The 27,044-nt window shown below is 41.8% G+C and overlaps 1 protein-coding gene across 3 annotated transcripts; it reads left to right on the top strand.

Moving 5' to 3' along the window:
* Positions 1-1,173: 1,173 nt before the first annotated feature.
* Positions 1,174-16,533, top strand: otud3 (OTU deubiquitinase 3). Of its 3 annotated transcripts, none has more exons than XM_031794317.1 (8): positions 1,174-1,284; positions 13,220-13,526; positions 13,785-13,933; positions 14,094-14,206; positions 14,622-14,744; positions 14,855-14,984; positions 15,270-15,460; positions 15,829-16,533. In XM_031794317.1, exons 2-8 carry the CDS (start codon positions 13,318-13,320, stop codon positions 15,985-15,987), a joined length of 1,074 nt encoding a protein of 357 aa, XP_031650177.1. In that variant the 5' UTR covers positions 1,174-1,284; positions 13,220-13,317; the 3' UTR covers positions 15,988-16,533. The 3 variants fall into 3 exon arrangements, with proteins under 3 accessions (XP_031650177.1, XP_020362070.1, XP_020362071.1); XM_020506481.2 differs by lacking the exon at positions 1,174-1,284 and adding an exon at positions 7,233-7,598; XM_020506482.2 differs by lacking the exon at positions 1,174-1,284 and adding an exon at positions 7,441-7,598 and having other exon boundaries at positions 13,220-13,599.
* The last annotated feature ends 10,511 nt before the right edge of the window (positions 16,534-27,044 follow it).

Below are 27,044 nucleotides of genomic sequence, written 5' to 3'. Positions count from 1 at the left end.
TGACCCACCCTGCAAAGTGTATTGAGACTTTATGAAATGGACTTTAAATAAATTGTGACTTGACTTAAGTCAACTTAACTAATGATTGTACTTGTGTCTTCTTCGGTAATGTACACTATTTGCTGAGATGAGGGTTTTAAATGAACCATTTAAAAAAAATGGTGAATGACTTCACCTTAATTTAACCAGGTAGGCCAGTTGAGAACAAGTTCTCATTTACAACTGTGACCTGGCCAAGATAAAGCAAAGCAGTGCAACAAAAACAACAACACAGAGTTACAGTCAATAACACAATAGAAAAATGGAAAAATCTATGTACAGTGTGTGCAAATGTAGAAGAGTAGTCGAGGTAGACAATAAATAGGCCATAGAGGCAAAATAATTACAATTTAGCAGTAATACTGGGGTAATAGATGTGCAGATGATGATGTGCAAGTAGAGATACCAGGGTGCCAAAGAGCAAGAGGATAAATAATAATATGGGGATGAGGTAGTCGGGTGTGCTATTTACAGATTGGCTGTGTACTGGTACAGTGATCGGCAAGCTACTCAGACAGCTGATGCTTAAAGTTAGAGAGGGAGACATAAGACTCCAGCTTCAGTGATTATTGCAATTCATTCCAGTCATTGGCAGCAGAGAACTGGAAGGAAAGGTAGTGTTGGCTTTGGGGATGACCAGTGCAATATACCTGCTGGAGCGCCTGCTACGGGTGAGTGTTGTTATGGTGACCAGTGACCTGAGATAAGGCAGGGCTTTACCTAGCAAAGACTTATAGATGACCTGGAGCCAGTGGATTTGGCAATGGATATGTAGTGAGGGCCAGCCAACGAGAGCATACAGGTCGCAGCGGTGGGTAGTATATGGGGCTTTCGTGACAAAACGGATGGCACTGTGATAGACTACATCCAGTTCGCTGAGTAGAGTGCTGGGGGTATTTTGTAAATGACATCTCGAAGTCAAAGATCGGTAGGATAGTCAGTTTTAGGAGGGTATGTGTTACGGATACAGGTATCCTGTGTTCTTTTCTCTCCTTCTCCCCTCACAGGTGAAAATCATCACTCCCCAATCAGTCACCAATCCAATCATCAATCAGAAGACACACCTCCTCCTGTTTCCTACCCTATCACAGTTCCTTCTCCATGGTTTAAAAACCCCATCAGTTGTTTGCTCTAGAGCTCAATCTCTCTGTAAATGCCATGTCTGTAGGTCTCTGTGTTTCACTCTCTCTTTGTGTATTAACCTCTCTTTTGTTTGAGCACCTCCATAGCACTTTGTCCTCACCTGTGAGTATTGTTTTTGGTTATGGTGTTTGTGTTTGATTGCTAGTGGGAAAAGGGGAAAACAAGACAAGTCGCCCATGGGCATACACTACCCGTAGGTAGACTTTGTTAAATACACTAGTTAGAACTGGGCGGACCACCCACTGTATTTTTGGTTAGTTAGTTAGCTGTTGTTAAAGTAGGCTAGTCTAGCTTAGTTTTTTTTTGAATACTTATTGTTTCTTTCCTTGGGTCCAGCTCAGCCCCTTTTCCTGCTCACCCCATTACCGTGTGTTTATTAATAAACCCTGAGTTTGACGGTAGATTTCAGTAGTCGTGGTTATTTCGTTCTCACTTTTACTTTGTCACAATTATAATTTGCATGAGTTATGTTACGGGTCTCATTACCATCCCCCCCTAGACTGTCGGGCCAAAAGGGATTCGTAACAGTATGTTAGACAGCAAGAGTGAAGAAGGCTTTGTTGCGAAATAGGAAGCCAATTCTAGATTTAATTTTGGATTGGAGATGCTTAATGTGAGTCTGGAAGGAGAGTTTACGGTCTAACCAGGCACCTAGGTATTTGTAGTTGTCCACATACTCTAGGTCAGAACTGTCCAGAGTAGTGATGCTAGTTGGGCGGGAAGGTGCAGGCAGCAATCGGCTGAAGAGCTTGCACTTAGTTTTACTAGCTTTTAAAAGCAGTTGGAGGCCACAGAAGGAGTGTTGTATGACGTTGAAGCTCATTTGGAGGTTTGGTGTCGCACAGAATGGTGTCGTATGCGTAGAGGTGGATCAGAGAATCACCAGCAGCAAGAGCGACATCATTGCTATAAACAGAGAAAAGAGTCGGCCTGAGATTTGAACCCTGTGGCACCCCCATAGAGACTGCCAGAGGTCCGGGCAACAGGCCCTCCGATTTGACACACTGAACTCTATCTGAGAAATAGTTGGTGAACCAGGCGAGGCAGTCATTTGAGAAGCCAAGGCTATTGAGTCTGTCGATTTAGAATGCGGTGATTGACAGGATGCCTGGTTTGAGAGAGTCGAAAGCCTTGGCCAGGTCGATGAAGACGGCTGCACAGTACTTATTTTTATCGATGGCGGTTATGATATCGTTTAGGACCTTGAGCGTGGCTGAGGTGCACCCATGACCAGCTCGGAATCCAGATTGCCTGGAAGGTACGGTGGGATTCGACATGGTCGGTGATCTGATTGTTAACTTGGCTTTCGAAGATTTTAGAAAGGCAGGGCAGGATGGATATAGGTCTATAACAGTTTGGGTCTAGAGTGTCTCCCCCTTTGAAGAGGTGGATGAACGCGGCAGCTTTCCAAACTTTGGGGATCTCAGACAATACGAAAGAGGTTGAATAGGCTAGTAATAGGGGTTGCAACATTTTCGGCAGATCATTTTAGAAAGAGAGGGTCCAGATTGTCTAGCCCAGCAGATTTGTAGGGATCCAGATTTTGCAGCTCCTTCAGAACATCAGCTGTCTGGATTTGGGTGAAGGAGAAGCGGGGGGGCTTGGGCAAGTTGCTGCAGGGGGTGCTTAGATGTTGGCCAGGGTAGGGGTAGCCAGCTGGAAAGTATGGCCAGCCGTTGGAAAAATGCTTATTGAAATTATCGATTATCGTAGATTTATCAGTGGTGACAGTGTTTCCTATCCCCAGTGCAGTGGGCAGCTGGGAGGAGGTGCTCTTATTCTCCATGGACTTTAGTGTCCCAAAACTGTTTGGGACAAAGCAGTGAGTGCTCCAGGATCAAAAAATGAGGATCAAAAAATGAGTGCTCCAGGATGCAAATTTCTGTTTGAAAAAGCTACCCTTAGCTTTCCTAACTGAGTATATTGGGTCTTGACTTCCCTGAAAAGTTGCATATCGCAGGGGCTATCCGATGCTAATGCAGAACACCACAGGATGTTTTAGTGCTGGTCAAGGGCAGTCAAGTCTTGGGGCATGCTTATTTAAGATGAAGAGGAAAGTACTTTTGAAGAGCAACCAGGCATCCTCTACTGACGGGATGAGGTCAATATCCTTCCAGGATACCCGGCCCGGGTAGGCCAATTAGAAAGGTCTGCTCGCTGAAGTGTTTTAGGGAACGTGATGAGGGGTGGTCGTTTGACCGCGAACCCATTACGCACGAAGGAAATGAGGCAGTGATCGATGAGGTCCTGATTGAAGACAGCAGAGGTGTATTTAGAGGGCAGGTTGGTCAGGATGATATCTAAGAGGGTGCCCATGGTTACGGATTTAGGGTTGTACCTGGTAGGTTCCTTGATAATTTGTGTGAAATTGAGGGCATATAGCTTAGATTGTAGGATGGCCGGGGTGTTAAGCATGTCCCAGTTTAGGTCACCTAACAGTACGAACTCTGAAGATAAATGGGGGGGACGATAAATTCATATATGGTGTCCAGGGCACAGCTGGGGGCTGAAGAGGGTCTATAACAGGCGGCAATGGTGAGAGAATTGTTTCTGGAAAGGTGGAATTTTAAAAGTAGAAGCTCGAATTGTTTGGGAACACACCTGGATAGTATGACAGAACTCTGCAGGCTATCTCTGCAGTAAATTGCAACTCCGCTCCCTTTGGCAGTTCTATCTTGATGGAAAATGTTACAGTTAGGGATGGAAATTTCAAGATTTCAAGATTTTCCTAAGACAGGATTCAGACACGGCTAGGACATCCGGGTTGGCGGAGTGTGCTAAAGCAGTGAATAAAACAAACTTTGGGAGGAGGCTTCTAATGTTAACATGCATGAAACCAAGGCTTTAACGGTTACAGAAGTCAACAAATGAGAGCGCCTGGGGAATGGGAGTGATGCTAGGGGCTGCAGGGCCTGGGTTAACCTCTACATCACCAGAGGAACAGAGGAGGAGTAGGATAAGAGTATGGCTATAGGCTAAAAGAACTGGTCGTCTCGTGCGTTCAGAACAGAGAGCGAAAGGAGCAGATTTCTGGGTGCGGAAGAATAGATTCAAGGCATAATGCACAGACAAGGGTATGGTAGGATGTGAGTACAGTGGACGTAAACCTAGGCATTGAGTGATGATGAGAGGTTTTGTCTCTAGAGGCACCATTTAAGCTAGCTAAGGCATATTGAGCAGGGCTGGAGGCTCTACAATTAAATAAGACAAAAATCACTAACCAAAACAGCAGTAGACAAGGCATATTGACATTAGGGAGAGGCATGTGTAGCCAAGTGATCATATGGTCCAGTGAGTAGCTAGGCGAGCTGGAGGCACGGCGATTCAGACAACTAGCAGACCGGGGCTAGCAGGCTAGCAGATGGGCCTCAGGGACGTCGCAACGGACGAGCCTGTTGAAACCCCCTCGGACGGTTACGTCGGCAGACCAGTCGTGATGGATGAGGCTTCGTGTCGGCAGCAAAGGGTCCAGGCCAATTGGCAAAAGAGGTATTGAAGCCCAGGAATTGTCTGATGGATTTCTTCAGCTAGCCGGGAGATGGGCCTAGCTCCAGGCTAACTGGTGCTTTCTTCGGGACAGAGACGTTAGCCAGGAGTAGCCTCTTGGATAGCAGCTAGCTAGCTGAGATGATCCGGAGTAAAGGTTCAGAGCTTGCGGTAGGATTCCAGAGATGTGGTAGAGAAAAAGCAGCCCGATATGCTCTGGGTTGATATCGCGCTGTGCAGACTGGCAGGAATTGACCGGGCTGAGGCTGGCACATGTCTGAGTTAATGGTGATGACTGCTAGCAGTGGCTAACTGACTACTAGCTAGTAACAATGAACTGTATAGGCTACACATAGTAAAAGGGGCATCATGTTAACCTTGTTGATCCTTACCTTCTCATATAGGGCTACGGTAATGAGTAGAGCAGGTATAGTACATCCCTTTACACTTTAAACAAAGCAGATAGCTACTTTATGTACAAGATGTCAATGCATAAACAAATACACAAGAAAATACATTCCTAGCTTGTAAACCAGAACACATCGTTTTAGTTTCTAATGCCAATCTCTAATACACCTAATACACCTGGGAAGGTTATTGTTATATAGACCGTCTTCTTTCATTCCAATGCCTGCTGATGCACTTTTTGGTCCAGAGGCTACATCTGTGACAATGTCTGATGGTATTCTCCACAGCAAACACTCTCTGTCCTCCTCAACCCACTCCTCCTCCACAAGACTCGTTCCAACTGCAATCTGTCATAAGGAGGAGAGGACTGGAAATTAGGGCCTGCATTGTGGGGCATCAAAATATAAGACATTTTCACTTTATCCTGAGTCATACACTGTAACACACAAATTTCTGACATTAACATGATTCAGAGCTTGTTCGTTTGATGACTGTTGACCGTCATGTACCAACCAAATTTTCATATCTCAGTTGGTAGATATGCAAAGTTGTTTTATAGCACAGAAAGCTTGATCTGAACTTAACCACAACTTTAATAAGTAGGCCTAGCCTACACAATGACCAAAGATATGTAACTGTTGTAAAGATGATTGCCAAGGGGTTGTCTTTCCCTGTTATTGTGCCCCACTCTATCCCCAATTTCTCTACATCAACATTAGCTAAACCATTCTTGCTTAGTGAAAATCAAGTAATTCATATTTATCAACACAGTTGAAGTAGGGGTTTTATTGTTAGCTGAACGTTTTACGAACAGGTCATTTTCAATAAAATGTCACAAAAAGGTGTAGTGGTCGATTTCTCTGTTGTGAAACAAGGAGACCCATAGCTTTTCTAAAACCATTGACAACTGCGTGCTGTTTTCAAGGGATTGTCAAATACATGTTAACTATTTGGTTGTAATATCATCACCTCCTGAAGAGCATAGTCAGACCTACACATTTCTGATTATTCCATGCAAAACAATTGCACACATTTAGCTCTATCATCAGTTATACAACATCAATTGATCATGTTATTTCAGACATGTAGGGTAGCCTCATGATATCTCTTAATATAGGCCACCATTAATTGGATATTTGAGTGATATTTAATACAAGTGAACTATACCTGACAACTATGAGTGGTTTAGGTTCATTTCACATATTTTGTGGGCTCTGCCCATCAAACAGCAGAAGGGCCATTTACCGTGGTACATAGCCGCGGGAAGTAGGGGTGCTGAGGGTGCTACAGCACCCCCTGAAAATCATAATTTAAAACGTATATTAATATAAAGATATATATTTTTCTCACAAAAGTAGTGCACTGGGCCTTTACTAGTATCAGCGGACCAATAAAGACATTTGCAGGATTCAGTAGTTGGAACTGTACGAGTTGTGGCCCTGTCCCTTTCTCTGCTATTGTCATTCTAATAGAATTCAGAAATAACAAACCCCAATCCTCAAAGGTGCAAAGTGATGGACAAAGACACAAAACATCCACATCAAATTAAATAATTTCTTGATCAAATAACATGGAAAATATTACTATAACATCCTTACAAACCACTTAATGTACATTACTGTATTGTACATAGGCTGGTCATCTAGGTTTGGTACCTGTAGACCTGAGTACGTTGAGACATCAAGTGGATTGTGATGATATGTGGCTCAGTTGGTAGAGCATGGTGCTTGCAACACTGGGGTTATGGGTTTGATTCCCATGGGAGACCAGTACTAAAATGTAGGCCTTACTACTGTAAATTGCTCTTGATAAGAGCACCTACTAATATGTAAAATAATTGAATAGACCGTTTCAGTTAACACATAGAAATAAGTTTCAATTGCTAAATATTTAAAGGAAGTGGAAAACATATCAAGCAAATATTTTTTATATTCCACAAATATTATCAGATTAACTGTTTAGTACAAATAATTATCAGACTCAAATTACAAATGCTGGTAAATACTCAAATACATTTAGTAAAAAACATTTTCACAAAAGTAGTTGTTTTAACAGACCAATATTGACATCTTCAGTGCGGGCATTTTCTATTATGCATCATTGATGTTTACTCATCATGAAAAGCATGCAATTACTTGCAGTATAACTCTGATGATACAGCTAAATGTGCGCAATTGTTTTGCATTGAATAATCGGACATTTGTCGTTGCTGATTATGCTCAATAGGTGACGATATTAAAACCAAATAGTTATAACATGTATTTAACAATCCCTAGAAAACGGCAAGTAGTTTGTCAATGGTTTTAGTGGAGCTGGGGGTCTACTTGCAGCCAAATCAAACGTATTGTGACGTTTTATTGAAAACGACCTGTTGATCTGATTTGATGCACTCACACTTCCGTACTCGGAGATGGTGGCGCTGAACACCAATTGTAAACAAGCTCATGAGTCAGATCTTATTTAGGTAAAAATAACGTATTACAGGACGTTCGTTGAGTATCATCGGGTGTTCTCTGTGGAATGTGAGTAACTTGTTGTTTTCTGATGGCTTGACATGTATTCACTGTTGTGGTTAACTCGAAATCAGCGAGAACGAGACTGGAGCTAGCCAACTGGCTAACAAACCTATCCAGTAGTATTAGCAGCTAACGTTTGCAAACTAGTTACCTAGCTAAAAAGTCGGCTAACCTAGCTTTCTTGCAGTCATATCCAGCTGACATAACAGTTGCTCGTAAGCTAGCTAGTTGCCGATCAGCGAATGCAATTAGCTATATCTAGCTACGGCAACGCGTCAACTGGCCAGTCCACTAACGTTAGGCTGAACACATGAAATTTTTAACACCGCTTTTTTATTGATAACTTGTTCATTACATCCGCCGTGCAGCCCAGTTTCACAATATTACCATATGTCCCAGCTGCTTGAAGTAATCACGAAAAAACAGGCCTTATTTTGGTGCATTTTTCACCCTGCCAGCTTCTATTAGTTCTATTGAACACCGTGGCACCAGTTCGCCTCCTGAACGTTCTATTCAATTAATTTGCTATGGCCTCGCGCTAGTGTTCCAGTTTAGCCAACGTTCTTTTGACGTTTTTTCAGCCTTGGGTGAATTTAGACTCGTTCTATTGTCCAGCCTACTGACGCAGCCGTAGGCTCGCTCAAGCTTGTCGAAATCAACCCGTCACAGAATTAGGCATTAGAATATAATATATACTAATATAATTAGTAGTTTAATAGGATCTCTATGCCCTGTCAGCTGTTGCTGTTATCCAGGATGCCAGGTCTACCAGCTAGCTAGCATGACAGGTCCTTGATCATGACTCTCTCCATTACATTACACATACTTTTGGTCATGTAGTGTATGTGGGCACCTGCTCCTCAAACCTCTCATTCCAAAATCATGGGCATTAATATGGAGTTGGTCTCCTTTTGATGCTGTAACAGCCTCCACTCTCCTGGGAAGGCTTTCAAATAGTTTTGCAACATTGCTGAGGGGACTTGCTTCCATCAGCCACAAGAGCATTAGTGGGGTCAGGCACTGATGTTGGGCGATTAGGCCTGGCTCGGAGTTGGTGTTCCAATTCATCCCAAAGGTGTTTGATGGGGTTGAGGTCAGGTCTCTGTGCATGCCAGTCAAGTGTTTCGGCACAGATCTCTGACAAACCTTTTTTGTATGGACCTCGCTTTGTGCAAGGGGGCATTGTCATGCGGAAACAGGAAAGGGCCTTCCCCAAACTGATGCCACAAAGTTGGAAGCACAGAATTGTCTAGAATGTCATTGTATGCTGTAGCGTTAAGATTTCCCTTCATTGAAACTGAGGGGCCTAGCCCGAACCATGAAAAACCACTCCAGACCATTATTCCTCCTCCACCACCAAACTTTACAGTTGGCATAATGCCTTGAGCCAGATTCGTCTGTCAGACTGCCAGATGTTGAACCGTAAATCGTCACTCCAGAGAACGCGTTTCGACTGCTTCAGAGACCAATGTTAGCAAGATTTACACCACTCCAGCCGACGCTTGGCCTTACACATGGTGATCTTAAGCTTGTGTGCAGCTGCTCGGCCACGGCAACCCATTTCATGAAGCTCCCAGCAAACAGTTCTTGTGCTGACGTTGCTTCCAGAGGCAGTTCTGTGAGCTTGTGTGGCTTCCCACTTCGCAGCTGAGCCATTGTTGCTCCTAGATGTTTCCACTTCACAATAACAGCACTTACAGTTGACCTGAGCAGCTCTAGGAGGGGAGAAATTTGACGTACTGACTTGTTGGAAACGTGGCATCGTATGATGGTGCCACTTTGAAAGTCACTCAGCTCTTCAGTAAGGCCATTCTACTGCCAATGTTTGTCTATGGAGATTGCATGGCGGTATGCTCTATTTTTATACACCTGTGAGCAACAGGTGTGTCTGAAATAGTTGAATATGCTAATTTCAAGGGGTGTCCACATACTTTTGTATATATAGTGTAAGTCATTTTGATGAAGGTGTCTTCTCTATGGAGTAGTTTTGTTAACCGCCCAACGCATCGCTTGCGGTATGGTTTTGGAAGCATAAGAATCTTATCTTTTTAGATGGGGAACTGATTGCCCCCCATCTATCTTCAGAGTTCGTGCTGCTAGGCGACCTAAACTGGAACATGCTTAACACCCCAGCCATCCTACAATCTAAACTTGATGCCCTCAATCTCACACAAATAATCAATGAACCTACCAGGTACCTCCCCAAAACCTTAAACACGGGCACCCTCATAGATATCATCCTAACCAACTTCCCCTCTAAATACACCTCTGCTGTCTTCAACCAAGATCTCAGCGATCACTGCCTCATTGCCTGCATCCGTAATGGGTCAGCGGTCAAACGACCTCCACTCATCACTGTAAAACGCTCCCTGAAACACTTCTGCGAGCAGGCCTTTCTAATCGACCTGGCCGGGGTATCCTGGAAGGATATTGATCTCATCCCGTCAGTAGAGGATGCCTGGATATTTTTTAAAAATGCCTTCCTAACCATCTTAAATAAACATGCCCCATTCAAGAAATTTAGAACCAGGAACAGATATAGCCCTTGGTTCTCCCCAGACCTGACTGCCCTTAACCAACACAAAAACATCCTATGGCGTTCTGCATTAGCATCGAACAGCCCCCGTGATATGCAGCTGTTCAGGGAAGCTAGAAATCATTATACACAGGCAGTTAGAAAAGCCAAGGCTAGCTTTTTCAAGCAGAAATTTGCTTCCTGCAACACTAACTCAAAAAAGTTCTGGGACACTGTAAAGTCCATGGAGAATAAGAACACCTCCTCCCAGCTGCCCACTGCACTGAAGATAGGAAACACTGTCACCACTGATAAATCCACCATAATTGAGAATTTCAATAAGCATTTTTGTACGGCTGGCCATGCTTTCCACCTGGCTACTCCTACCCCGGACAACAGCACTGCACCCCCAACAGCAACTCGCCCAAGCCTTCCCCATTTCTCCTTCTCCCAAATCTATTCAGCTGATGTTCTGAAAGAGCTGCAAAATCTGGACCCCTACAAATCAGCCGGGCTAGACAATCTGGACCCTTTCTTCCTAAAATTATCTGCCGAAATTGTTGCCACCCCTATTACTAGCCTGTTCAACCTCTCTTTCGTGTCGTCTGAGATTCCCAAAGATTGGAAAGCAGCTGCGGTCATCCCCCTCTTCAAAGGGGGGGACACTCTTGACCCAAACTGCTACAGACCTATATCTATCCTACCGTGCCTTTCTAAGGTCTTCGAAAGCCAAGTCAACAAACAGATTACCGACCATTTCGAATCTCACCATACCTTCTCTGCTATGCAATCCGGTTTCAGAGCTGGTCATGGGTGCACCTCAGCCACGCTCAAGGTCTTAAACGATATCTTAACCGCCATCGATAAGAAACATTACTGTGCATCCGTATTCATTGATCTGGCCAAGGCTTTCGACTCTGTCAATCACCATATCCTCATCGGCAGACTCGACAGCCTTGGTTTCTCAAATGATTGCCTCGCCTGGTTCACCAACTACTTCTCTGATAGAGTTCAGTGTGTCAAATCGGAGGGTCTGCTGTCCGGACCTCTGGCAGTCTCTATGGGGGTGCCACAGGGTTCAATTCTTGGACCGACTCTCTTCTCTGTATACATCAATGAGGTCGCTCTTGCTGCTGGTGAGTCCCTGATCCACCTCTACGCAGACGACACCATTCTGTATACTTCCGGCCCTTCTTTGGACACTGTGTTAACAACCCTCCAGGCAAGCTTCAATGCCATACAACTCTCCTTCCGTGGCCTCCAATTGCTCTTAAATACAAGTAAAACTAAATGCATGCTCTTCAACCGATCGCTACCTGCACCTACCCGCCTGTCCAACATCACTACTCTGGACGGCTCTGACTTAGAATACGTGGACAACTACAAATACTTAGGTGTCTGGTTAGACTGTAAACTCTCCTTCCAGACCCATATCAAACATCTCCAATCCAAAGTTAAATCTAGAATTGGCTTCCTATTTCGCAACAAAGCATCCTTCACTCATGCTGCCAAACATACCCTTGTAAAACTGACCATCCTACCAATCCTCGACTTTGGCGATGTCATTTACAAAATAGCCTCCAATACCCTACTCAACAAATTGGATGCAGTCTATCACAGTGCAATCCGTTTTATCACCAAAGCCCCATATACTACCCACCATTGCGACCTGTACGCTCTCGTTGGCTGGCCCTCGCTTCATACTCGTCGCCAAACCCACTGGCTCCATGTCATCTACAAGACCCTGCTAGGTAAAGTCCCCCCTTATCTCAGCTCGCTGGTCACCATAGCATCTCCCACCTGTAGCACACGCTCCAGCAGGTATATCTCTCTAGTCACCCCCAAAACCAATTCTTTCTTTGGCCGCCTCTCCTTCCAGTTCTCTGCTGCCAATGACTGGAACGAACTACAAAAATCTCTGAAACTGGAAACACTTATCTCCCTCACTAGCTTTAAGCACCAACTGTCAGAGCAGCTCACAGATTACTGCACCTGTACATAGCCCACCTATAATTTAGCCCAAACAACTACCTCTTTCCCAACTGTATTTAATTTTAATTAATTTATTTATTTTGCTCCTTTGCACCCCATTATTTTTTATTTCTACTTTGCACATTCTTCCATTGCAAAACTACCATTCCAGTATTTTACTTGCTATATTGTATTTACTTTGCCATCATGGCCTTTTTTGCCTTTACCTCCCTTCTCACCTCACATTGTATATAGACTTGTTTATACTGCATTATTGACTGTATGTTTGTTTTTACTCCATGTGTAACTCTGTGTCGTTTTATCTGTCGAACTGCTTTGCTTTATCTTGGCCAGGTCGCAATTGTAAATGAGAACTTGTTCTCAACTTGCCTACCTGGTTAAATAAAGGTAAAATAAATAAAAAATAAATAAAATATCAGCGAGAAATAATAATACAAGGAAAGGTTAAATAGATAACCCTAAGCCCTGTAAAAAGGTGTAACTCAGTGTTCCCACATGACCATATCTCCATGTTACAGTGCTTGTTTAATGAAAAAAGACGTGCTAATTAGCTATCTAGTGTGCTCCAAACACTTGTTTCTAAGCATAACTCGGGAAGTTTATCAGAAGTGTAGTTTTGTGGATTGAGGCACCCATAGATGTATGGATCTGTGCAAAACTGCTACAGTAAGTATATATATATATATATATATATATATATTCATTTTAAGGATAGTTTCTCGCTTATGAAAGATAAAGGCCATATGTTTTGAAAGCTATATCACAAGCGATGACTATTGACGTTTCTAAACCATAAACAGCTTTGGGATTGTAGTTCACATGAGCCAGTCGTGGGTGAAGCAGAAGGCTGAAAACAGTTAGAAGGCAGAAGGCTGCCTACAGTTTGAGAGCTAGACAGCTACATCATAATTAGCTAACTCATTTGGAATTGCAATTGCCTGCTGTGCCACGTATCAACTGACTAACTAGCTAATATGAACCATCTTTTTGTAGCTGGCTACTATCCCAGTTAGTGTATGTGAAATGTGGAAGTAACTGAGTTGTTACACGTTGTAGCTCATTTTCTAAGTTGCATTCAAACTCTCATCTCTATTCTTTCCCTCCTCTTTCTGAAACACAGGATTCCACCTCTGTGGAAGTAACCCAACTGCATGTTCCAGTGAATGACTGAGAGATCTACTGCATCTGTAAAGATCTGTGTCTGTAGGCCCGGCAGCCATGTCTCGGAAGCAGACAGGAAAGCCAGTGCGTGGTGGAAACAGGAAGTGTGACGCGGAGCGTAAGCGGGATGAGCGGTCCGCGCGCAGGGCAATCGCAAAGGACCGTAAGAACCGGCCCCAGGACAGGGATGATGGAGAGGAGTTCGTCAGCTTCTCCAACCAGCTCCATGCGCTGGGGCTCAAACTGAGAGAGGTGCCTGGAGATGGGTAAGATTCAGAGAAGGACCACGTTCCAGGCTGACTACATTGCAGACACTTGCCAGACCTCACAACGCAATAGGTATTTAACATATCAGCTAACCACATATCATATAGCATTCTGATGCCAGACTGTAATTGATGATGTGGCATGTAATCATTGGTTGATGCAATGCAAAGTCTGAAATGTAGTCAGCCTGGAATGCCACCAAAGTGCTGTTATAAATGTCTGTTATAACGTTGACTAATACGGTGTCTGTCCTGTAGTAATTGCCTGTTCCGGGCTCTGGGTGACCAGTTGGAGGGACACTCTCGGGGACACCTGCGCCTGCGCCAGGAGACTGTGCAGTACATGATGTCACACCAGCAGGACTTTGAGCCCTTTGTGGAGGATGATGTGCCCTTCGCACAGCATTGTAAGGAAATGGCCCAATATGATAGAAACCAAATACTATTTGCATGTGAAAATGTTGTTGGCTGCCCAAGTTTCTGATAGCATGCAAGTCAACCTAAATATTGTCTTTAAAGGTCTTGTCACTAATGTTTCTCTCTGTTATGTTGTTCTCTTCCTCTTAGTGTCAAACCTCTCCCAGCCTGGCACTTTTGCTGGCAATGATGCCATCGTGGCGTTCGCCCGTAGCCAACAGCTTAAAGTGGTCATTCATCAGCTCAATACCCCACTGTGGGAGGTAGTAACCTCAATGACACCCTATTACCCATATAGTTTACTACTTTTGGCTAGAGATATTAAGCTGTATAAAGGGTATAGCAATGCACAATTGGGTAAGCACTTTATTTGACTTTGTTTGTTTTTAAAGGAGATCCCAATCTCATTAAGTAGGCCTATTTTTTTCTTTTTTTCCTTTTTTCTGAAAGAACAATAGGAAAGTAAATAAGGGCGTAGTACAAAATAGAAGGGTATATATGAAAAAGTCAGCGAGGAGAGGTATGAATCCCCTGTTGCGAGGTGGTATATATGGTCCTACCATGAGACCACATTCTGGCACACTACTGCTTTTTTAAACTGAAGTCCTCTTCTAATGAAACAGAATGTACGAAATACCCCTATTGATAGTTCCTACTCATTATGTTTCCTCAATTCAGATAAATGGCTCTGAGAAGCTGGTTGGCCGAGAGTTACACATTGCCTATCGCTATGGAGACCATTACGACAGTGTAAGACCATTCGGTGACAACTCTGAGAGCCCTGCTCAGCTGTGTATAGAGGTACGGAAACGACCCTTTCAGCTAAAACACACTACCAAATACTTTTACCTTTGGATTAGTCCTATTCTCACAATATCCTTTACCCCCCCACCCCACTCTTGTCCCTTCAGAATCTACATAATTCGAGTGGGCAGCGTGAGTTTGGTGACAGACAGACAGACAGACGGAAAGCCCCCTCGCCCACCTCCTCAGATGAGGACAATGTGATCCTAAATTCCCTGAAGAACATGGGCCCGAACTGTGAGTGTCTTCTCCCCCAGTGCATTCTGATTATCAGTGTCTACTAGCTGTTTGGGGTCCTTTTCTAACCCCAACTCCCTATCAAACTTGAGTTTGTCTGCAGTCTTAGCCTACCTCTTATAATAAACATTGCTAATAAATACAACTGATGTTTATTGGCTGTTTTGGGGATTTCCATCTTTTAGAGGGAGCTACCAACCAAAAACCTCTTGATAATGATCAACAGGAGCATCTGATATATTCACTGCAACTGACCCCATGTGTTTTGTGTGCTATGTCTCTCAGGTGAAGAGGAGAATCTGTTTCAGCTGAGTGTCGCCACAATCAACGCTGGGTGGCTGTTGGATTCTGAGCTATCAGCCCAAGTGTGTCACGGCCAGTGTGCCTCGGGATCATGCTCTGCGTGTAGAGAGGCAGCGACAGAATGCAGTGATCACAAACTTCCACCTGATGGAGGCAACCTACACAAATCCAAGGTAAGATGCTCAAATTCTAATTATTAAAAAATATATATTATTTTGTAATTTAACACATTCTATTCAGACAGTAAGGAAATTAGATGGGGAGACAGGCAAGTTGGAGAAACAGTGGGAAAGGTGAACAGATAGATTGAACCCTGGTCTCATGTGGGGAGTTGTAATAGTATATGTGACGTGCCGGAGAGTGTTATCGCTATACGACGGCTCTGCACTCAAATCCAGTTCTGTATCAGTATGAGTCTGTGCGACTATTTCGATTCAAGTTTCAGATTAAATAGACCTGCATTTCTCAATTTAATTCAGAACGGACATGAAGTCGCTCCCCCTTTTCATCTTGACCCCCTGATTTTCAAACCCTCTCTCAGGCTTCAAACAAGCAGAGGAAAGAGCAGCAGCACTTGCTGAAGAAAAAGCGACAAGAGGAAAGGCATCGACAGAAGGTTCTTCAGAGCAAAGGAGCACCTGACCAGAACCTCTCAGAACCGGTCACTCTAGTGCCAGCTCTAAATACACTTAGGATATAGACAGAGCATAGCCAAATAAAGCAGCGGTTGACAATGTTTTGCACACAGAATCAATCTCAATCACATTGGATGACTTTCATATACCCGTTAGTTTCTTTGCAAATGTATAGTGCCTGCGATAGGGTGTGTGTGAATGTGTTCAGGGTTGTGGTTGACTATGAGGATATTGGTGTACATAGTTTCCTCTGTAGAGTCAATACAGTGTGTCTCTTTCTATGCTGGTGAATGGGGGATGATGTTGACATTGACCATGCAGTACATCTTGGCCTCTTGAGTTTGTTTTGTGTTGAATTTCTCTGATTACAGCCAAAGAAGAAAGGGAAGAGAGAAACATCATTGTAAACAGAATGAAATGTTTTGTGAACAATACTGGAAAAGTTTAGGTGACTTGTAATGAATTTATATTTTATCTGGTTAATGGCAGTTCCAGTATTATTGATCAGGTTTAAAGAAATGCTTCATTTGGGAGATTTGCTTATGAATGATTGTGAAGCTCTCTGTCTTGTATGACATGTTATGTGGCAATAAATGAACATCTTTACAGTATTTGATTTCATTAATATTTTGAAATTTCTCATCTTAAATGTATATATTTTTTTACTTTTTGATTAAGTACAGTATATCAATGACTGAATCAATAGATATCTTCAATAGCTGATACAAGATAGCATATTACATTCTGGTAGGCTGCACTGTTATTTTCTGTGATAATTTGGGCAATATTTTGGCCAATGATCTCAAATTACAAGTATGTTTTATAAAACTGATTTATTATTTTACCATGGATAATGTAGATTGGAGCAGTATCAATGTTCAGGATGTTGACTGACTCCTCCCCTTTACTGTGTACTGTGTCACAATAAGGGTGCATATATGACATCAGCGGTCCAGGCTTCAAGCATAGAACACAGTTTCACTCATAAAATCATTATGACTCAAGGTTAATACACTCTCCAATAATGTTCTGAATCTGCAAGGTGGTGAGTACCTCTTAATGAGAACTGTATTGATTTTAATTTGTAGCATTGGTGATGTGGTTCTGAGAGCAACATGTGTGAGAAGCATAATGGTATTAAACAATTTAGGTTCAGGTGAATATAGGAAGCTAGAGGTCAAGCAACATTTTTTAAACCTATAGGGATACTGAATTTTGATTGCCATGGCAGCAGCTGCTCATCCTAGGGTCTGGTAAAATTAAGGCAGTTAAACAATTTTAAAAACATTACAATACATTCATTACAGAATTCACAACGTAAGTGTGTGCCCTCAGGTCTATACTCCACTACAACATCTCTACAAAACAAAATCCTTGTGTACGTGTGTATAGTGCATATGTTATGTGTGCCTGCATGTGTCTGTGCTTATGTTTGAGTTGCTTCACAGTCCTCACTTCCATAAGGTGTATATTTCTCTGTTTTTAAAATCTGATTATACTGCTTGCATCAGTTACCTGATGTGGAATAGAGTTCCATGTAGTCATGGCTCTTTCACCTTTCACCTGCCATAGTCTGTTCTTGCCTTGGGGACTGTGAAGGGGCCTCTGGTGGCATGTCTTGTGGGGTATGCATGGGTGTCTGAGCTGTGTGCTAGTTGCTTAAACAAACAGCATGGTGCTTTCAACATGTCAATACCTCTCATAAATACAAGTAGTGATGAAGTCAATCTCTCCTCTACTTTGAGCCAGGAGACATTGACATGCATATTATTGTTTGCTCTCTGTGTACCTCCAAGTGCCAGCCGTACTGCCCCGTTCGGAGCCAATTGCAATGTCCCTAAGTCCCTCTTTGTGGCACCTGACCACACAACTGAACAGTAGTCCACGTGCGACAAAATTAGAGCCTGTAGGACCTGCCTTGTTGATAGCGCTGTTAAGAAGGTAGAGGATTGCTTTATTAAGGACATACTTCTCCCCATCTTAGCTCCTGTTGTATCAATATGTTTTGACCATGACAGTTTACAATCCAGGGTTACTCCAAGCAGTTTAGTCACCTCAACTTGCTCAATTGCCACATTATTAACTACAAGATTTAGTTGAGATGTAGGGTTTAGTGAATGATTTGTCCCAAATACACTGCTTTTAGTTGTTGAAATATTTAGGACTAACTTATTCCTTGCCACCCATTCTGAAACTAACTGCAGCTCTTTGTTAAGTGTTGTAGTCATTTCAGTTGCTGTAGTAGCTGACGTGTATTGTGTTGAGTCATCCGCATACATAGACACACTGGCATTACTAGAATTCCTGATTCTACCTGGATTATGTTGTTGAGGCCTCAATTAAAGAACACCCTCTGTATTCTATTAGACAGGTAACTCTTTATCCACAATATAGCAGGTGGTGTAAAGCCATAACACATTTTTCTAGCAGCAGACCATGATCGATAATGTCAAAAGCAGCACAGAACAAAACAAGTTTCTAATAGTTTGTCAGTATTTAATGGACTATATTTCAACAACAGCACCATTTACAAATTCCACACAACATTGTGCACATTTTTTATGTTTTATTTTGGCATTTTTGAGTAATTGTCTCTTAAAAGCTATAGTCTTGGTATCGTATTTTAAATTGATCAAATATCAAAACAAAATGGCACTTCACACTGTTAGACCTAATTTTCCACTTATTTTTAGTGGTGAAGCATCATCCAAATAGTTGTTTTGGTCAGAGTTCCATTCCTGAAATTTGTTTGGCTGGCTTAATTGCTTGCATGAGCCATTTAGTAGTAGTGGCCTGACTATGTGCTTTAAAACGTCCCCACAATAAACTCTACAGCCATCTCATGTCTTTGCAGGCTATACACCAGGGCAATACACCAGTGTTCCGTCTTTGACCGAGACACCCACCAACAGAAAGATTGATTATGCCTTGATCATGCCAACAGTGTTATTGCGCAAAATGATATGCAGCAATCATCTGGATATGTGTGCAACAGAAATTCAATATTCCTCAGTATTTGAAAAATATTTCCAACATACCCGGACTTGATAATCACTAAGCCTTGGTGTGAAAGGGCAAAATATAATGATCTGATGATCCTATATATCAAGTAAAGCTGTCTGTACCCAGCTCACTGGCACGGGAAACTCTGAGGGTCCGGAATAGGCTATTTAATACAATGTTTCAAGTTCGCTAGTGACAGCTTCTGGCCGGACCCAGTTGATGATTTGATACAATGTTGGACTTCACTAGTGATAGCTCAAGTCAAGACCGAAATAAATAAAGGGAGGCTGACAGGCGGAGTAGAGAGATAAATGTGATTGAAAGAACAGGCATTTTTATTTGTCGGCTATAGGCCTATTTATTTTTACTTAGTTAACGATGGAAGTCATAGGCCTACTGCTGCATTGGTCTATCCTATCTCTGAGTTCTATGTGCTCATTTTGTTAGCTGCCAATGGACCACAGGTCAAGGGCAGGCAGAGGTCAATAATCCAGAGCGGAGTCCGAATGGTACAGAACGGCAAGCAGGCTCAGGGTCAGGACAGGCAGACGTCAGTAATCAAGGGTGGTGTGACAAGGTACAGAACCAAGAACGGCAGATAGGCTCAGGCAAAATGGTCAAAACCAGGAAAACAGGAACTAGAGCAAGACTGGAGCACAGGAAAAATGCTGGTAGGCTTGACGAAACATAACGAACTGGCAACAGACAGAGAACACATGTATAAATACACTGGGGATAATGGGGAAGATGGTCGACACCTGGATGGGGGTGGAGACGAGTACAAAGACAGGTGGAACAGATCAGGGTGTGACACGCATCTGCTTCTCTGTACCACTTGATTTTCAAGAATGTATAAAGACTGAATACGTAATTACGCCAAGATGTATTACACAACATGTCTATGGCTATAACCATGTAAATACAAGGTGTATAAGTGCCTTTGACTATGTGAACAACATAAAGTTACTTGTTCTTTAACATTGTTTCCAAATAATTTTATGACACATAAGCATGTTCCCAAATAAAGGTAACACTGTGCAAGTACAGTATGTTTTGTAGACAATTGATTTTAATAAAGGTTATAAAAGTAAACACACATACAGTACAACTAATAAAAAAATACACTTTTGCACAAGTAAATGAACATGTAAACATGTTCTACACTACTACTTTAGCAATCCAACAACCTATGGGCTCCCGGGTGGCGCAGTGGTCTAAGGCACTGCATCTCAGTGCAAGAGGTGCCACTACAGTCCCTGGTTTTAATCCAGGCTGTATCACATCCAGCCATGATTGGGAGTCCCGTAAGGCAGCGCACAGTTGGCCCAGCGTTGTCTGGGTCTGGCTGGGGTAGGTCGTCATTGTAAATAATAATTTGTTCTTAACTGACTTTCCTAGTTAACTAAAGGTTACATGTAGCTTCTTTGTCATCTAGGCTTTCTGTAATCTTATCCCTGTCCAAGCTAGTGACATCTAGGCCAACTAGAACAATGAGACAGATATTTCACTGGACATATAAATGTGAAGTATCCAGTTGGCATTTCCATTCACTGCCAAATATGGTGATGAAAGGAAGCCCAGTGGGAGAAGATGGATTTTGGTCGACATTCTTAAAATTTTCTCATCTATGAAATATTTGACCTCCATACAGGTTTTCTGTTTCCAAAACTATAATCTGTAACAACAGAGTGGACACGGTTTTGTAGACTTTAACCTTTGCCAAAGTTTTAAAAAATGGCATTGTTTAGAAGGAGTGCAAATTTAGTTATTGCACAAGCGCACTTCACAGAGTAGACTTTTCCTAACGGAAATATGCAAATAAATGCTAGAACACGCCAATAGGATTTCACTAACTCATGCTTGGCTCTGCCCACGTCCTTGCTTGTTCTGCCAACTATTATTAATTTGCTCCCATTGGAAACGACAGACTCTGGTCTATCTTGGGTTAGTTATAAAAATCTTTGCATGCAACGAACTACGACTGAAGTAGCTAGTCCATTTTCTTTAAAAGCACAATTGCGAAAGTTTGCAGAAAAAAACAATATCAGATTTTTCTACAGCCTCCCCGAAAACTTAATTAATAGTCTTTAGAATTTAATGTGGAGATTTTTTGAAGCACGTATTTGGGTGAGTCTGGCCACTACCACTATGTGGCTAATGCAAGCACCTAAGCCTGCCAAAGAAATATCAGGAATGGAACTCTGACCAAAAAAAACTGTCTGGATGATGCTTCAACACTAAAAGTAAGTTGGCTGGATGTCCTTTGGGTGGTGGACCATTCTTGATACACATGGGAAACTGTTGAGCGTGAAAAACCCAGCAGCGTTTTTTTTTAAATTTTTAAATTTCACCTTTATTTAACCAGGTAGGCTAGTTGAGAACAAGTTCTCATTTGCAACTGCGACCTGGCCAAGATAAAGCATAGCCATGTGAACAGACAACACAGAGTTACACATGGAGTAAACAATTAACAAGTCAATAACACAGTAGAAAAAAAGGGGGGGGGAGTCTATATACATTGTGTGCAAAAGGCATGAGGAGGTAGGCGAATGATTACAATTTTGCAGATTAACACTGGAGTGATAAATGATCAGATGGTCATGTACAGGTTGGGATGAGACAGATTACATTTTTCTGTTGAGCAAAACTAGTTGTATCTGTTTAAAAAAACGATGACATAAACTGGTTTCTGTGAGAATTACAGGAGTGGGGCATTTAACCCCAAGCCACCCTACATTAGGGGGTTGGAGTAAGTTCTCTCAGTTACAAAGGCCCAACTGATTCAATAATTTACCTATTAAAATCCAGGCTTGAAAATCACACAGTGAATTGTTAATTTTAAGAAAAAACTGTTTCTGTTTTTTAGTAGAAACATCACCATGTGAAGATATTTGTAAGTAAGTATATATGTACAGTATATATTATAGGTACATGTTTTGTATTAGTTGTATTAGTAATTGTAGCAGTAGTTTTTATTAGCTGTAGGCCTATTAGTAGTTGTACAAAAATTACTTTATTATGCTCTTAATGTATGCTTTTTTAAATATGTAATTTAATTGTTACTATTATAAGATAGTAGTTGCCATTATTTTTGTTACTGGGTATTATTTTATTTTTACACTCTTGAAAATGAAATGGTGCATCTCAAGAGATTTTATCCTGCAAAATGTCAAATAAATAACATAAATAAATATTATTAAAGAATTTTAATAGATATAATAGATTTATTTCACAATTAAATGTGTTCTATATAAATCAACGAAAGGCAGTTTAGTGCGTTTCTCATTAATGATCATGACTGACCTTTTTAAAAAGGTAGCTACAGTGGCTTGCGAAATTATTCACCCCTTTGGCATTTTTCCTATTTTGTTGCCTTACAACTTGGAATTTAAAAAAAAACAGAACATTTGTGCACGCATAACTATTCATCCCCCCCAAAGTCAATACTTTGTAGAGCCACCTTTTGCGGCAATTACAGCTGCAAGTCTCTTGGGGTATGTCTCTATAAGCTTGGCACATCTAGCCACTGGGATTTTTGCCCATTCTTCTAGACAAAACTGCTGCAGCTCCTTCAAATTGGATGGGTTCCACTGGTGTACAGCAATCTTTAAGTCATACCACAGATTCTCAATTGGATTGAGGTCTGGGCTTTGACTAGGCCATTTCAAGACATTTAAATGTTTCCCCTTAAACCACTCAAGTGTTGCTTTAGCAGTATGCTTAAGGTCATTGTCCTGCTGGAAGGTGAACCTCCGTCCCAGTCTCAAATCTCTGGAAGACTGAAACAGGTTTCCCTCAAGAATTTCCCTGTATTTAGCGCCATCCATCATTCCTTAAATTCTGACCAGTTTCCCAGTCCCTGCCGATGAAAAACATCCCCACAGCATGATGCTGCCACCACAATGCTTCACTGTAGATCATCAATTTTATTTTCCATGTTGCATGTTAGCAAGTAGAATTGATGGCAGTGGGAGTTTACTCCCTCGCCTACGGATTCTCAAAAGGAAGCCTGATATGGATCCTCTTTTCATCTGCCTTTTATTCACACAAATGACAGGGATCTGGGCCTGTTCCCAGGAAAGTAGTATATTTTTCTCGTCGGACTCGTTAAAGGAAAAAGCTTCTTCCAGTTCGTGGTGAGTAATCCCAGTTCTGATGTCCAGAAGTTATTTTCGGTCATAAGAGACGGTAGCAGCAACATTATGTGCAAAATAAGTTACAAACAATGCAAAGAAACAAACAAAATAGCACAATTGATTACGGGCATGTAAAACGTCAACCAACCTCTTCGGCACAATCTTACAGGTGACTAGCTCATGAAGCTGGTTCAGAGAATGCCAAAAGTGTGCAAAGCTGTCATCAAGGCAAAGGGTGGCTATTTTAAGAATCTCAAATATAAAATATATTTAGATTTGCTAAACACTTTTTTGGTTACTACATGATTCCATATGTGTCATTTCATAGTTTTGATGTCTTCACTATTAATCTATAATGTAGAAAATAAGAAAATTATAGAAAAACCCTTGAATGAGTAGGTGTTCTAAAACTTTTGACCTGTAGTGTATATTAGAAAATATTTGTCAATTCACCTCTGGAATTTTGAAATGTGCTTTCTGAGTTCTACCAGAAGCTGACAGAGCTCAACCAGAAGATGGAGACAGCCATGTTCAAGATTCTCCAACATGGAATAGCAGCAAGGTGTCACACCCTGATCTTTTTTCACCTGTCTTTGTGAATGTCTCCACCCTCCTCCAGGTGTCGCCCATTATCCCCTGTGTATTTATAGTATTTTTCCCCTTGCTCCTGTCCTGTCTATAGAGCCTGTTTTCTAGTTCTTGTTTATTTAGTTTTGACCTTTTTGCCTGTCCTGATCCTGTCTGCAGGCCTGTACCTTTGCCCCGCTACTCTGGATTACTGACCTCTGCCTGACCTGACTCTGAGCCTGCCTGCCGTCCTTACCTGTGACTGCCCGTGTTCGATTTAATAAACTTTTGTTATTTCGACATTGTCTAAACCTTACCTTCAAACGTGTTAGAACAAACTAGCCATGACTGACCCAGCAAACCCGGGAGGGGGATGAGTGACCACCTTCAACACGGCCAGCGACCACTACGAGTATTTGGTCATGCCATTTGGCCTCATCAACGCCCCTGTTGTGTTACAGGCTCTGATAAATGATGTTCTCCGCGACATGTTGAACTGGTTCATCTTTGTCTACATTGATGACATCCTCGTCTTCTCCCGCTCCCCCCAAGAACATGTGCTCCTAGTCCGACAGGTTCTTCAACAACTCCTGGAGAACCAGCTGTTTGTTAAGGCAGAGAAGTGCGAGTTCCATCACTCCACCATCCCCTTTCAGGGGTGCATCATCTCCGCTGGGATTGTCCAGATGGATCACAGGGAGGGGAGAGTGGTGGTGGACTGGCCCCAGCCTTCGTCCAGGGTGCAGCTGCAACGATTCCTGGGGTTTGCCAACTTCTATCGCCGCTTTATCCGGGGTTACAGCACCCTGGCTTCCCCCTTGTCAGCACTCCCTTCTCCCAAGGTTTTGTTCATATGGTCCTCTGCTGCTGAGCGGGCCTAAAACATCGCTTCACCACTGCTCCCATCCTGGTTCAACCTTCCTGTCAGTTCGTGGTAGAGGCCAATGCGTCTGATGTAGGAGTGGGGGCAGTCCTGTCCCTTGTGAAACTGAGGAAGTGAGGATGAAGAGAAAGGAGAACCTAAAGGAGAGTGAGAAAAAAGAGAAGAAGGAGAGGGAGAAAACCTCTGAGTGATAATGAGGGTGATGAGGAGGAGAGACTGGTGTTTAACAACAAAGACAATTCATAGAACAGAAGTTAAAGAACAAACAGCAGATCCTCAAGAAATTGCAGCAGAAGGCAAAAGCAGGGAAGAAAGGGCAAAAAGACAGAACAGGTGATAATGGGAAAGGAGGAGAAAAGGTGTTGGGAGAAACAGAGAATGAGGGATAAAGAGAGGGAGAAAATATAAGATAAGGATAGTGTGAGAAAAGGAGGAGGAAAAGAAGCAAGTGCAGTAGGAGGCAAAAAAGAGAGCTGAGGAGAAAAAAACGATTGAATGAGAAGAAGGAAGAGGCAGAAGAAAATAAGGAAGCAACAATTAAAAGAAAAAAAGCAGGAGGCGAAAATGGCAAAGAGGGAGAAGAGAAAATTAGAATATTGTGAGGGCCATGAAATAAGACTCATCCTTTGAAAACCTCAATTTCCAACCAATCGCTTTCCCTCGCCAATCAGCAAAGGCGGGGCGGGGCATACATCTGATTCATGTTCATCCTAATTTCTGCAATCACTTTTGTTATCAACCCTTCCTTAAATGAATTACTCCAATCAGCATCCCGATCCTCAATAAATAGTCAAAGGCATTCAGTCCCTGTGTCTTAACTGATGTACAACTCCAAATGTATTGAATATGAACCAACCTAGAGCCTTGAATGCATCTAAAAATGTAGATCTAAAACACATCAGTACAACTTCCACAGGGAGGCAGCAAAGACCAGCAGTAAATAGAGCCAGATACTGTGAACAGATCTACACACAGTATAGTATGAACATGGTCAAAGGAATTTGGTAGAATCATTTATATTTCCTCTGCAGACCTACAGTGGGTATCATAAGTGTTCATCCCCTTTAGATATATTAAATGTTGTTGTGTTTCAAAGTGGGATTGAAATAGATGTAATGGTGATCTACACAAGATACTCTATAATGTCAAAGTGAAAATACAATTTTACAAATGTTTACAAATTAAATAACAAAAATCTAGTTGTTGCATAAGTATTCACCCCCTTTGTTTAGGCAAGCGTAAATTAGTTCAGGAGTCCATTTAGGCTTAACAAGTCACATAATAAGTTGCATAGACTCTATAGTAGTGTTTAACATTATTTTTGAATGACTACCTCATCCCTGTACCCCACACATACAAAAAATCTCTCAGTTGAACAGTGAATTTCAAACACAGATTCAACCACAAAGACCAGAGAGGTTTTCCAATGCCTCACAAAGAAGGGCACCTATTGGTAGATGGGTAAAACAAAAGTAGATATTGAATATCCCTTTGAGCATATTAAGTATATTAATACTGAGCATATTAATTACACTTTGGATGCTGTATTAATACACCCAGTCACTACAAAGATATCATAGCTGTTGGAAGTAGGGGTGCTGCATCACACCCTGATAAATAAATACATTTTTAAAAATCACGCAAATAATTAACTAGAAGAATAAAATATATTCCAAAACATGCATCCTGTTTGCAATAAGGCACTAAAGTAAAACTTTTTTTTTTTTTTTTTGCCAAAGAAATTAACTTTATGTCCTGAAAACAAAGAGTTGTGTTTGGGACAAATCCAACACAATTATTGGCGAGGAAACTCAATTATTGTAATTGTGTTGGTGGTTCAGCGGTAAAGTTGTTGTCTACAACGTGGAAGACTGAGGTTTGTATCTCACCGATAGACTAAAATGATTTTAGATTGTAATTCAACCATTTGTATGTTTTGCCTGGGAAAATACGTTCGCTAGTGTTTGTATAAGATATGAACTGAACTTTTTACTAGGTTGTTCAGGTTGAATTGAGAGAATAATGGCGAGGCAATTTCGATGTAATATGTTGTGTTGCCCAAAATGATCTGCTGGAATAATATATTGAGACGGGAGTCGTATTTAAATAAATGTATCATAGAAGAGAAAGTTACCTAAACCGGATGAATTCTAAGGAATAACAGAGAGATACGATAAAGTTTAGTGCCATCAGGATGTTATATTTTTTATGAATCGACTGACATACGATATAAATTTAGCAAAGAACATGGTACGTTTAAATTTGGGGGTATAGAAAGTTGGGAAGTTCGGTTGGTTTTACTTTTTCGATAGAATTTAAAGCAGAACTTTTTTTTAATTAGACAAGTGAATTATTATTTTTTTAAGATAAAGGGTTCTTTAATATGTCTAATATGGTATGGAACACCAATGTAAAGGTGTGGTGTAACCTTTGACCATTTTTCATGGCTCTCCCAGTTGGTCTGATCAGCCACAGGGGGGAGCCATTTGAATAATGAATTTGTGGTCAATGGTTGTTACTGGTTTTTAAGGTA

This window comes from Oncorhynchus kisutch, linkage group LG17 (genome assembly GCF_002021735.2).
Source record: "Oncorhynchus kisutch isolate 150728-3 linkage group LG17, Okis_V2, whole genome shotgun sequence".
Classification (NCBI taxonomy): domain Eukaryota; kingdom Metazoa; phylum Chordata; class Actinopteri; order Salmoniformes; family Salmonidae; genus Oncorhynchus; species Oncorhynchus kisutch.
The sequence above is the reverse complement of the archived record's forward strand: the minus strand, read 5'-3'. Positions and strand labels throughout refer to the sequence as shown.

What these genes read in the sequence shown, in the direction of transcription:
- otud3 (XM_031794317.1), top strand. Translation starts at nt 13,318, where the DNA reads ATGTCTCGGAAGCAGACAGGAAAGCCAGTGCGTGGTGGAAACAGGAAG. An exon ending in CTGCTCAGCTGTGTATAGAG is followed by an intron (nt 14,745 to 14,854) that starts GTACGGAAACGA and finishes TTGTCCCTTCAG; the next exon opens with AATCTACATAATTCGAGTGG. An exon ending in GAAGAACATGGGCCCGAACT is followed by an intron (nt 14,985 to 15,269) that starts GTGAGTGTCTTC and finishes TATGTCTCTCAG; the next exon opens with GTGAAGAGGAGAATCTGTTT.